The 14,176-nt window shown below is 42.0% G+C and overlaps 1 protein-coding gene across 1 annotated transcript in view; it reads left to right on the forward strand.

Annotated features, from left to right (window-relative positions):
- The window catches only part of rspo2 (R-spondin 2), a 70,420-nt gene that overhangs the window by 27,035 nt on the left and 29,209 nt on the right, over positions 1-14,176 (forward strand). The window contains exons 2-3 of the mRNA XM_012872878.3: positions 3,460-3,648; positions 13,070-13,213. Coding sequence (XP_012728332.1) covers positions 3,460-3,648; positions 13,070-13,213 — 333 coding nt within the window. The remainder of the gene's footprint in view (positions 1-3,459; positions 3,649-13,069; positions 13,214-14,176) is intronic.

Below are 14,176 nucleotides of genomic sequence, written 5' to 3' on the forward strand. Positions count from 1 at the left end.
CACTCTGAGGATGCTGAACTGAATTGCTGTATAATGTTCACTAATACGACTCTAATCAGAAATAAATAAAACGCTAGAAGACATGGGACTGACAGTTGAACAAGAGGCACATTGCAAAAAGAGAACTAAAAATAAGTAAAATTTTCTTGAAATGAATGTATTTACCCTTGATTTGTGCAGGTAAATAAGATTATTTGCCAATGGAATGGGTATTTTTACCTCTAAAATAAGATAATTAGATATACTGCACTTGAAATAAGATGATGGAGATGAAATCTTCCTATTTTAAGTGCTAAAATCTTATTCCATTGGCAAATAGTCTTATTTACCTGCTCAAATCAAGTGTAAATACATTCATTTCAAGAAAACCTTACTTGTTTTTAGTTCTATTTTTGCAGTGCAGAGATTTCTATTTGAAAATTAGAGAAGCCAAAATGAGGTTCTCTTTCCCTCTTCATCTCTTCCTGAGTGGACACCGACTGGAGATGATCCTTCACTAGTCTGGGTGATAAATAGAGCTGGGCTGTGTATTCCAGCACCACTATAGTTGATGGAGTGTCCCCCCTCCCAAACCTCATCCCTACAGACCATCAGAGACACGTTCTGATCAGCACTTAATCCACTAAAGTCAGCTATTGCGGCCTCGGTACTATGAATGTTTTTCGGCGGAGCCAGCATACCTCTCTGGAGACGTGTCTGAACTCTTTAAGGTTTCAAGATGAATGTAAAAACGAAAAAGCCACAGACATTCACCAACTGATTTTTACCTGATTGCAAACTGTTGCTTGCACTAGACCCACTTAGCAGTAATGTTCTGGGTGATTTGCAAAAAAAAAAAAAAAAAAAGGAGAAACCTAATATGCAGATCTATGGCCAGTAACGCAGACGTGCTCCGCTCTGCTCTGCCTCTTAGGTCTTGTCCAGCTCGCTCCAATGTGTTTTATGAAGCATTGTGGTAGGTCGCTCAGTGTGAGCGCTGCCTTTGCCCGGTCCTCGCATGTGATATTTAAAACTTGGCCGGGATCAGCTTAAGTGTCTTTCGTTTGGATTCGCCCAAGGACATTTTCCTGTAAATGGGACGCTGAGGAGTTTACATTGAAAGTCACTTATTGTGGAATGGACTGTCTTTTTACTGGCTCCTTTGTCTTCCGCAGGCAAGTCGAGCCGTGGCCAGAGCCACAGCGGTTTTGAGGGCTTTCATCAGCTGTCTCAACACAATCATTTAGGAGGCCAGCTCTGACCAGAATTAATGCAATATTCACATCCATAACCAATCATCATTTGAATACTGAGAGGGGAACCAGAGTTTGCATGAATGACAAATTGTTGAGTTGGACATGTTTACTCTAAGTTAAAGAATATCCTACTGATGTATCTATTACAGGCATTATGGTCTACTTGTATTGTATTCTGCTGGTCGGGCCTCCCACTGTTACATTTTGCCTAAAGTCGTCATGGTTAAAAAAAAAAACACCAAAATAACTCTGACTTCTTACGTAAAGTCATTCTAAAGTCATTCTGATATACTTTATATTCTGATATATTATTAGGATGTACTATATAGGGTTATTATGATCAGTATTTATTTCGTTCCCAACATTGATTAGAGTGATGCCAAGTCCCAACCCAGTACATTATTGAAATCAGTGCTATGTATATACTACAGAACTGAGAAGCAGTGCAATCTGCCCGTTTTCCTGCAACTTCTTTACTACCACAATTAGCTTTATTTCTTCACTAGATTTACAAAGCAGATTGCACTAAATATATACAGGAGCAAGCCTGCCACTGAGGCCTGGCAAAAAAGCACAGATTGGAGTATAGGACGTATAAATACCATACAGTAACTGTATGTGACTTTAGCAAATAAACTGCAAATATAATAACTTGTGTATTTCACGCAGAAAAAAGAACACTTGTGCAAAGTTACATGCTTTTAATTTGCCTGTAGTAAATTAAAAAGTGGTCTTTGATTTTGCTACCTCCTGCGTTGGACCATCCACCACATTGTGGTCCCTCGCCTCACCCTCAGCGCCAAGAGGAACAGAGTCAGTCATCATTGCGCCTCATCAAAATGGCAACAAATAGAGAGATATTCTTTCTAAATTCATTCATTTTGAATATGTTTATTAAACTCAGTATGCCAACCATCTATTGCTTCCATTGTCATAACTTTTGTATTCCGATTAAAACGTGGCAAATGATTTTGATATTCATTTGAATAGAGACGTAACACTGAACTGGTCCTGGCTCTCATTAGAGGACAGGACCAGTTTTACTTTTTGCGACAACCATGCAGCAAATAAATGATCCTGCTCCATAGTTAACAGCAGCCAGTTGCATATGTAAATTTTCCCATGTAATCTGCACAGCTTTGGTTTTTGAGAACACAAATAAATTGACTGTGGTTTACATTTACCTCAATATAAATTTATATTTGGCTAAGTTGTGTCATCACTGAAAGAGAGGGGATGAGGCTATTTTAGGACAAGCTATGCATTTGCACCTTGTTGTAGAATTAAAAACATCCACAAATTCAGCTTTTTTTTTTTCTAAAGTTATATCTCACTTTATGCATGCGTCTCTTGACTTCAGTAAACTAGCATCCTGACTTTTTCAAAGAGTTTGCTGAGGTGCTATACTAATGCTACCGGGTTTATTGTCTGTTTTGATTGGATTTATGGACAATTTGGGTTGTAGCATATTTCAGCGCGGTTACAGCTAATCCTGTGCTTTCCTGCTTCGCCAACCTAGCTCCTTGCTTACAGCATCATATAATTTAATTAGAGGTGTTTCAGCTGCTCTCTGTGCAGCTTTTCCTACGCTGACATCTAGCGCGGGAGCCCAGTAAAAAAAGGTCATACAAAGCTGCAACAGCCAGTAGAGGTGCTCCTTCACTGTAAAAGTTGATGTAGATATTGAAATAAACTTAGATTGTAAAGGTGATTTTTAAGCTGAACCAAGTAAATAGCCATGCCCAGTAGTACAGCTTTGCAAGCTGTGGACATAAAACCAAGTTGTGGTTATCTTTCTTTCTAGTAATATACTAGACTAATATAATCACCAACAGAGGACCAACAAAAGGGATCAGGAGTTCAATTTGATCAGGGACTGCTGGGACAAACCATGAAATAATGACTCAAACAGGAATCTGATGCCATAATCACGATTGGATCGCAACATCACATATTCTCAATACTCTTTTTCACAAAGAAGAAGGCACTGACAGTACTAAGTCAACTGATGCAAAATTATTAAGGTACATGAAGCCTGTTCTTTATGTATATATAGCCATTTTGATGGTTGCTCGCAGACAAACAAACCAGACAGTGGCAACTGAGAGATTTTAGTGTGAACATTAAAAATCTGTTTTTTTGTTGTTGAAACAGGTCATAGTTACAGTGGAGAGGTGATAGTTGATATCATCTTACTAATCATTGTTTTTCCTGTGTGTTACAGCTAGCTATGGAGCATACCCCATCTGTAAAGGCTGCTCAGTGTGCTCCAGGGATAACGGCTGTGTGAACTGCCAGCCAAAACTCTTCCTGTTCCTGCGAAGGGAGAGGATGAGGCAGTACGGCGAGTGTCTTCACGACTGTCCAGCTGGATACTACGGGATGCGCAGCCCTGAGATCAACATGTGCTCCAGTAAGACCCTCCCTCAACCCCGACGTCCAACGTACTTCCATTCTTTCCACCCCACCGTACATCCACTTCCCATTTTCCCACAGTACTTGATTTACTGTCAATTATCAAGAGGGGACCCACATAACTCACAATTTGAACGGCTTGTCTGTTCACACAGGTTGATATCCTTAGTGAAGCCTCATCTTAGCATCAGGTCCCTCAGGAGCTAGAGTTAGGGCAAGCCTGCTGTTTCTCATCCTTCTGTAACACCACTTTGACCTTATGATTCAAAACATGCTGAGGATGTCTAACTATGAAACAGTATTTCCACCATAACAGATTCCATTTTTGTTCTTTCAGATACTCCTATAAAGGTTAATGTCAGGCAAATGATGATTTAAAATGGTGATTTCATTTATTAGGATAAAAAGCTATCCAAATCAATCTGGACTGATGTAAAAAAAAAATGAATCGGCTTGTTTGGTAAATCATAAATTAACTGATTATTGTGGAAGGCAGATTTTTTTTTCTTAGTGGGTCTGACTTCTGTCTGACCAATACAATTATAAATATATTTATCCAAACCTGTCTGACAACATGAAGTAGGCTGAAAGATCTCATAAACTAATAAACCATGACCAGATTTAAAGAAATTCAAGAACATATGACAAACAATATCCTTGACATCAATCAGATCACAAAGGGGTACTTCAGTGATCCAACGGTATCATCCAAGAGAGTTCCCCTGGCTAAAACTCCAGCTAACCAAAAATAACACCAATACCCATGTCTCATTTGCTGAAAAATATTTTGATTATCACCCAAAACTTTAGGGAAAATATTCTGTTGACTGACAGGACAATAGCGTAAACCAAGTATAGGAAATAATGAATTAAAAACAAGCATGAACTATTGTGACTGGTAACGTGCTTATGAAGAATAAAGAATGCCGCTTTCATTGGCTCAGTTTTATTTACTGTTTCCGAGATGAAGGCATTTTCCATATTTTGCCAATTTTCACCCCTTTGCTGTTTTTTTTTTTTATGGAGTGCAGTATTTTTAGTCTCCCGCTTTACAAGAGGCCACACCTTTGGTCTCCCACGCTGTGGAATTCTGGTTTACAGTTAATGAAAAATCCAAACAATAACACTGACAAATCAAAATGTTCTCAACCATACTTGTTAAAGAATAACACTCAGATCCAATTAATGAACAGTACCTTTCTCCTCCTCATGTAACACCCTGATCTCATAACCTTATGTTAACATTGAATATGCTCTCAGAGATGGAGACGGACTTTGTAGGTTTATACAGAGCCCGAGGCGTTGGCTGAGTGTTTCATATGAAAACAGTGAGAAACTTGAAGCTTTTTGGTTGCCCGAGCCAAACTTCTGACAGACACACTAAAACGTATCCCCAGAGGAGGGTATCTGAACCGTAAGGCTGAAGTATATGAACATGTAGCAACTGCAGAGACAGAAAAGAACCGCATTCTGCTCACCCTCTCAGGATTGGCATAGAAACAAATAAATCTTTTATATTCATTTTATTACAAAAATGAAAAGCCAGTTAAAGCGAAAATCAATCAATCAATCAAAAATCTAGAAGTAGGCTATCTGGTCAGGTCTTCAATAATCAACGCCGCTGTTTTTTTTTAATATAAAATATGATTATTCTAGAATTTAAATGGCATTCATTTCTAGAACACTTGCAAGAGACATGTTCAACAGTGTGTTCTCTCACCTTCCTAATAGTTCCTGCTATATCATCATCTGGGACCTGAATGTAAGATTTCAGAAGCTCCTTGATGATGCGAGACGCATCTGAATGCAGGTCAACCATGTGCATGCGCCTTCTATCGACAAAAGCAGCCATTTCCTAAAAAATATGCATATTGTTCTACAATATTTGAAAACCTACCATTGGTACCCAACCCTATGCCATCACTAACCACAACCTTTGCATTGCTGGTATAAAGCCACCTTTTCCCATAGTCTCTCTGTTCTGGGCCAACAATACCGCATGCTGTGGTTTGTTCTTCGCTTCGGAAGACTGTAAAGGCCTCTGGCCCAAAGGTCGCTGGAGACCTTTACAGTCTTGTCCATGGACAGATCGCCACTATGTAACCCATGGACAGATCGAGCAACATCACCATCATTACACAACAAATTCAGCCATCTCACCATTTCTTATTTTATCCTGTGGGTGAGATTCATTGAAGTCAGGTTTTGGCATTTTTGGAAAAGGGTATCTGACCCCCAACAGTCTGGGGTCTGCCAGTTTTTGATCCAGTATTTGGTTAAGTTTACCCAACAAATTTAGAAAGTTTGTGTGTGTTAAAAGTGCAATGTCATATTGAGGGCTTTCAAAAGGCCAGAGAGATTAGCAATGTTGAGCAACATTCACCATGTCTTTTCCCCTTGAACCATCAACTTCTCTACAGTGATTGGACTTGGTAAATACTTGTGTATTAATCAACTCTAAATTCTTTATTTTCTCTCAAATACACAACTTTCATGAGTAAATCATATTTTGTATAAGTAACTTCATCCAAACTGTGAAAAACAGCGATCGGCTGGTATTATCAAGATGCATTATGTCTGCCTGCTACACGAGTACCACAGTTCCAGTTTTATTAATTTTTACCATGTTAGAAGGGAAGTCCCGGACTCCTCAGACATTATAAAACATTGTTGTATTCTTACTTAACTGAAAGAGAAAGACATCTTGTTCTTGGGTAATAAAAGTAATTTTATTTACATCGGCTGAAGCATCCAGACCACTGTATCGGCATCATGTTTGAATTTCGACTAACCGATCCTGAAGTTTGGCGGGTTAATCTGGACCCCTTTGCCTTACACAGCACTGTTAGAACAACATCTTGTATTGTCACGTAACATCAGATCTCGGTACAAGGCTCACTTTGATGTTAACGCCGCATCACTCATTGCCCTTTAATCCAGTTTTTTATTTGGCCATCTTCCTCGGCTGCTCTCCATGTGTGATTTTTCTAACCGATCAGATCTAGCCTCCGTGAACTGATATTTTATTGTTTTGGATGTAAAACTTTGTGAGCTGGTCCAGCCAACTGGTTCCCAAAGACTCAAATATGCCATCAACAAATGACAGTGAGAATTTCATCGCCGTGGTGGTGAGAGCCGCCTTGTGCTTTTGGTTTCCACAGAGGCCCGGAGCTTGGTGTTACGGCTCTGTTGTCATGAGCTTTTTAAACACAGCCTCTGAAATCACTTAAAGAACCAGCTGCTTGTTATTACTCCAGAGTTTGTCTGTGTGATCTTATCTCATTCAAGAATTTTTTTTGTGGACTGCCTGAGTAAAGGAAAACAAAAGCTAGACAAGCATAAGGCCTACACACTCAGCCACTCGCTGGGATGAAACCTCACAGTTTTTCAGTAGAGGTTCTGGAGGAACCATGGGGCGTGGGACACAGAGGACGTATGGATGGAGAGAAGAAATAGATACACTTAAAAGACTTATAAAATGTTTGGACAGACAAGGTGAAACGAGAAAATCCCAAAAAATACCACCTTCCCATTTGTGAAAGATCAACTGCTTCAATGTCAACGTCAAATGTGCTGTTTGACCTTTGAGTTTCAAGTGGCACACGTTTCAGACTGTAAATTCAAGTGAAAGATATTTCCAATATTAGGGGCCAATGTCCTGCACAACTCACGATTTCAATCGCTGTGGTTGTTGAGAACACTCGGGCACTGAGGACGGCAAAAGACGGAGTGAGCCCCGCCAGTTATGTTGGAGTGTGACAACTTGCACCCCTTCTGTGAGGGTCTTCAGCTGAAATGCCCCCGGCCTGCTACCTGGTGCTTGAGAGGGCTTTCGCTGAGATTCAGCTCATCCAGCTGGTTCGCATGGGGAGCCCCATTTTTTGCTGGAAGTGCCAAAACCTGGTCCTCACTGCCTGATGGCGCGACACCCAGTCCTCACCCTCCCTGGTCCTAGAGCCTCCCCCCCAACAAGCCTGCTCCCTGCCTCAAGTGGCATCTGCTGCCATGGACCTGGGTTCCTGAGGTCCTGGATGAAGGTATCCAGGGGGACATGGCTTGTGCTGCAGATCCTGGGGTCTCCAAGGGTGTCCAGGTCCATCCTTAGGCGAGGGCTAATGTCACAATCCGTAATTGCGCTGACTGGTGTTGTGGGTAATTTCCGTTCACTCCCAGTTGTATTTAAGTTCCATGTTATTGTTCTTTCATTGTGGCGTTGTCTGTTATCGTTCCTGTTCCTGAGTTCCTGAGTTCCCTGTGGTTTTGTTAGGCTGTCATCAAAATACATCCATCTAACATGCACCCGCCAATGTCCTGTTGCTGATTCGGTCCCTCACCTACACAACTTATGATAAATTACTGTTTATCACAGCCATGCATAATGTCAAGTTCTGACAGAATTATGCTTTGCGTAGCCTGGTTAATTCACTCCAACCTAGCAGATAGAAACACGAGTAATTTGCGTTTTCATTTTAAAAGTTCACTCAAAATTCGCATGGCAATTGGATGGAAATATGGCTTATGTCAGCATTGATTCTATAGAAACTCTGTTAACTATAATTGCAAGTATAGAGCTGATTTGTTTGGAGAATATTTTTATATACGCTTCATGCCATTGTACAGTATGTGGGTGTCACCTTGCTACTTTGCAAAGATTTGCGGCAATTTCACATTACATTTCATCTAAAACAAAATCGATGTAAATGATGGGCAGTCGTGTTCTAGCCTAATTCGCAATTCTTCACAATACTTCAGCTTTAACGCAAATCCCCAAGCTAAAGCATATTTCATCATGCTGTATCAAAAGCAAAATGTTTTGTGGGAAAGAGTGATGAACCAGCAGAGCGCTATGGGAGCTGTCTTTTCTACATGACTAGGTGTTGAAAGGGTCCACAATTAAAGTACAGACGGTTTTAAAATATGCTTCCTCCCGCTGTATGAAAGACCCATAGTGGCTACACACGAATGCACATTTTCAGGCAAAGGATCTATTTCCTTGCCACGCAACAGCGGATTTTAATGCTTACCCATGCCAGTTACCTACTGCCCTGCACACGATTGCCAGTATGTAAACGTCAATGCGCGTGCCACAGTTTAGCGTCAGGCTATGGTCCGATGAAAGACTGCAGGGCAGCAGTGACAGCCAGGGTGTGTTGAGGAAGTCACATTGAGTTTTGTAAAAAGTCAAATGGCTGTATACATTGGCAGTTCTCTTCCCATCAACTACTGTATCTCACTTTCAATCTCCTTTTTTTTTTAAAAAAACATCTGAGCTGGAGGGTATTTCCACCGCACAGTCTGGCCAGGGGAAAGAACAGTTGCTTTTGGCCTTTGAGCTTTGCCTAGGGACACTAATCATCACAGTTTTGCTAACCGCTCTTTTGGGTTTGCCAGTCAGTAGAACGGATCGACAAAGCCAAGCCCCCTTTTTGTATGCTGACGGATCCAGAAACAGATTTTAACTGTTATTTTCATTTCATTTTTTTGTTAGAAAATATGTAAACCGTGGACTTGTCTGTGCCCGATTGCCCCACATACAGTTTCAGACGTGTGAGTTTGCGTGAGCGCTAGGACTGGCTGAGCATAAATAAGCAGAACTGGGTATATCACAGAGGGAGTGAAGAAGGTGGAAGGACCGCTGACACATCTGTCATCCCCGATCTCCCTCTGGAAGGTCCTGATTGGCAGGAACACCCCTCTCTGCCTCACCTATTGCTGTGTTAGGGAGGAGAGGAGCATCAGAGTGGAACAAACAAAAAAAACAGTGGAGAAAGTTAGGAGGAAAATGGCAGCTCTAACCTTTGTTGTGAACTCCTGCCATCTGTAGCCCTGCAAGACATGGCTGGATGGCAGTGAAAAAAGCCAAACAGCCTCCATGTCGGCCAAATCTGGGTCCTGCACACTAGATTAGGACTGTTCAACTTAGGTTGGTGGTGAAAGATGGTAAAATATAGAAAAAACTTGGTTTGTTTCCACCTTTTTTTCTGCCAGGCCATTATCACTGCTGGATAATCTAAGGCTGGTAAACCGTTTCTTGGATAGATGAGCATGAGTTTGACAACAAATAACAAAACACAAAGAGTGCAATGCCGCTACGGGACTACAGTGTAACTGGTTAAAACCATCACCGTCAGCTACTTCAATGACATCTTTTTGCAGTTCTTCATGAGTGGTCATGAGGCTTTTCCGCTGGTGCTCATAATATAATAACTCACGGCCAGAACCAGGCCTGCAGATAATGAAGATAATACATTTAAGCCCCAGGAACAGGAGGCCTTCACTGAGATCCAGTGACCTCATTATTTCTCATTAGTCTCCCTGTGGCACCTAGATGAAGACTTTAAAGGTGGTCCTGAGGTTAATCCCACTAAGGTAATGAACCCACTCTCCTGTATCTGCTTCTGGCACATGTAGCATCACCACTGATTTGTCAAATGATTCACCCCCCACCCCCCCCCCACCCCCCATGATCCAAATAGTGCCTTGGCTGATAACTGGTCTGAGCCTTCAGTCCTGTCGTTTTGACCTCTATCGGCCCAATGCATTGTGATAACCTCTGTTCCTCCAGTGTTCCTCTACCTTCACTGTAACTCTCATAGTGCCTCATTTACATGTGTTCCACCTCATCCATCTGGTAGAGTGACATTATCATCTCCTTACACAAGCCTTAACACTTCCCTGTCTGCCTCAGAGATAGAGAACCCAAAGTGGCGCTTTACCCTCAAACCTTGTTAAACGCTCCAGCTGTTGGAAGGGTTACAGTATTTCATACATTTCTCTCTGTTGGCGATATTTGCTAACAATAACCTAGACTTGCACAACAGGCAGTGGATTAGAGTGCTGCCAGATGTTCTCTGCCTCCTGCCTACTTTTTTTTTTTTTTTTTTATAATTTGCTTTGTGAACTAAAGCTCTCTCAGGTGATGACAAGCCTGGGAAGTCTACGGCACGTTGTAAATATAAAAGAACACTTTGTGCTTTTCAGCCTGTGATGCACAAAACTCACAGCCTTAAGTTGAGGTTAGGCTGTAACGACTCCCTGTTTGGCAGAATGTGTTTAGTCTGGATATAGAGATGCAGTTTCTCCCTGACAATAAATCAATAAGTTAGAAAAATAAACTAAAAGTGTGGCTTGCATTGTTTTCTTACCCCTTGAGTCAAAGGACTGACTCTTCACTGTAAAAACGGATCTAAAAATAAGTAAAATGTTCTGAAAGTTAGTGTATTTGTCCTTGATTTGAGCAGGTAAATAAGATTATTTGCCAATGGAATGAGTATTTTGACCCCCCAGAATAAGATAATTAGACATCCTGCACTTGAAATAAGGTGATGGAGATGAGTTGTTCCTATTTTAAGTGCAAAAATCTTATTCCATTGGCAAATAATCTTATTTACCTGCTCAAATCAAGGACAAATACACTCATTTTAAGAACATTTTACTTATTTTAAGTTTCGTTTTTGTAGTGTTCTTCTTTGGGAAACAGCTCAAGCTAAGTCGGATTCAGTGAAGGAGATGCGTGAAGATCTATTCTTTTTTTTTTTTGAAGTCTTGCCACAGATCTTCAATTAAATTTAGGTCTGGGCTTTGACTGGTCCATTCCAACTATGATTTCCCCTAAACCCTTTACTCTAGCTCTGACTCGATGTTTAGAGTCATTGTAATGCTAGCATTTGTCCATGCTTCCTCTATATTTGGCTCCCATGTGCTTGCTGAATGAAAACATACCCACAGCATGACGCTGCCCCCACCATGTTTCACAGTGAGCATGGTATGTGTCGCGATGGTGGTGATGTTCAGTGTTACTTTTCTCGTAACAACGTGTGAAAAAAGCTCAAGGGGCCCGAAAACATTTTTAAGCATCTTTCGTTCTTAAAATAAGAATTGAGGCCCGAAACACACTTAATAATTATATTAGCCTTTTCTATTTTACATGTACAAATGTGGACGTGTGAGTAGAAAACAAGCTGCTGTAGACTGATTTATGGCCAGTTCAGCCACGTTTTCCAGAGCGCAGCTTTATTGTTGAGTGGGCCTATCTCTAACCATATCTTATTGGTATGCGTGTGTGTGTGTGTGTGTGTGTGTGATTGTGCAAACGCGTGCGCTCATGGTTTGTTTAGACTGGTCGGGAAAGCGTGAGACCAGAGTGAGTGGGCAGAGGCCATACTTTAGGGTTCAAAGTGAAGCGGGGAGGGACCCCCTCGTTTTGCAGGAATGTCGAGGAGGAGGCCTGATGGTTAGCTGGAGATGGAGTAATTAAGGGGTGTGATTGTGAGAACCTTCCCTTCCCTGGTCTCTGCAAGGGTCACAGATAAAAGAGCAGCCCTCAGCCTCCGTCTGTCTCGCATGTGGAAAATCGCACCGTTCTAGACGGCGCGCTGCGAGGAGTGCATAGGTCTATGCGCGGTGGACAGATCAGAGCAAGGGATGACGGTCTACCTGGGAAGCCCCCGTGCGACTAGAGGAAGACGGTGGCCTCAGGTTTGAGATCTGAGGGTATCGGGCCGCAGCGCTACACAGAGTTTCTGAGAAGCAGCATAAATTAGACAGCTCTGGGAGGCTCCTTCTAATCATGTGGGGCTGTGCGTCGCCCTGTTGGTGTGGTTGTTGTAATTTGGCTCCGCTTGACGTGTCATTTGCAGGGACCTTGATGACACATTACCGTGCCTTTCTTTGCGAGGACACGGCCCCGTGCGACGTGCGCGTCGGCAGGGCGTGGCGTGAGACGCAGAGTTTCCCGTTGTGTTTGCTGATTAAAACCGTTCTGTGTTTACTTGGCAAGACGTCGTCGTCTCTCCTGGCGGCTCCTCGGTTACCAACCCCCCCAACCCCCCCTTTTCTTCTCGTTCAGAGCTAAAGCCAAAACCCGAACGACTCAAAGCCAGCTTTGTGATCGCAACCCATCATTCAGAGTTTAATGAAAAGCTGAATTTGCAATAGACGTTTTGGGGTATGGAAAGAGATAAAGATGTGAACAGTGAGGGGGGGGGGAGATGGGATAGCGTTGTGGACACTATTGTTCATTTTGCAGCTCCCTCTAGTTGAAAACATGTGAGCTGGTGTGTTTGCATGCGTAGCTTTGGATGAACCTGCACAAAGAGGTCAGCTTTCTTCAGTTCCTCACCCCTTCTGCTGTTCTGCCTTTTGTTTTCACACTTTTGATTTACTCACTTTGAACAAAGACCGGAGTATAAGGAGATAAAAAAAAAAAAACTAACGGTGGTTTACTACAATAACAATACCGAGATTCTGCTATTTGAAATAATTCACAAATCATTGACCGTTGTATCTTAAAAACGAGTGAGACTATAAACCCTCCAAAAGCGCTTTTCTCCCAAACACTTCGGCTCTGAATCAACTCCACATGAGCTGATTTCTGAAACCCAGATGACTTTTCCTCTTTCTCTGCTTTCTTCCTCCAGGGTGCAGGATAGACGACTGCGAGTCCTGCTTCAGCAAAGACTTCTGCACCAAGTGTAAATCAGGTTTTTACCTGCACAAAGGGCGCTGTTTTGATAAGTGCCCCGAGGGCTTTGCCCCGCTGGAGGACACAATGGAGTGTGGAGGTACGTAAAACTGACCAAATGCAGGTGCACCTTGAGAGATTACAATGTTGAGGAGAAATGTATCGAATTAATGAAATTCAAAATGGAAATTCAGACAATATATGGATACATTACCCATATTTTAAATGTCCATTATTTCTGATGATTAAACCTTACAGGTAATGAATACAATAACTGTTATGGCATAACAGACCAGTAAGAAAGGATTTTTCTAATACAGAAATATCATACAATGTCCATGTTATGACAAACGTTGCCTCAACTAAAGAAGCTCACTGTTTACAGAGACCTGTATCAAAACATGCAAAAGGAAAGTTGAGTGGATGGAAAAAGTGTGGCAGAAAAAGGTGCCAAGGGATAGTAACAGTCCTGACTGATTTGATAATTGCTGGACATTCACAAGTTGTGGACAGCAGCTGAATCAGAGCGTATCCAGGACGTGGGCTACGGCAGTCGCGTTCCTTGGGTTAAGCCACACCAGAATCGGAGGAAATGGCAGAACCTTTTTATCTGGACTAAGGAGAAAGAGTGGAGGCACACAAAATCCAAGAACTGCCAGTTTAAGGTTTCCACAGCTAGCGGTGATTTGAGGAGGTATCTGCTGGTGTCGGTCCACTGTTTTATCAGGTCTAATGCAAGTCCAGCCGTTGTTTTTGAGCACTTCATGCTTCTCTCTGCTGACAAGGTCAGTGGAGATGCTGATTTCACGTTACAGCAAGACTTGGAACCTGCCCACTCGCCTGTACTTAGACTTAGACTTAGACAAACTTTATTGTCATTTTGTATGCACAGAGTGCGTACAGAACGAAATTTCGTTTGCATACAGCTTGAGAATTTCAGTGAATTGCAGTGAATTACTGAACCTCATAGAGAGTCTTTGGAATATTGTCTAGAGGAAGATTAGTGACACCAAATCAAACTATACATATGAGCCCCAGGCCATCGTTATAGCAACCTGGGCTT

Source organism: Fundulus heteroclitus, chromosome 3 (genome assembly GCF_011125445.2).
Source record: "Fundulus heteroclitus isolate FHET01 chromosome 3, MU-UCD_Fhet_4.1, whole genome shotgun sequence".
Lineage (NCBI taxonomy): Eukaryota > Metazoa > Chordata > Actinopteri > Cyprinodontiformes > Fundulidae > Fundulus > Fundulus heteroclitus.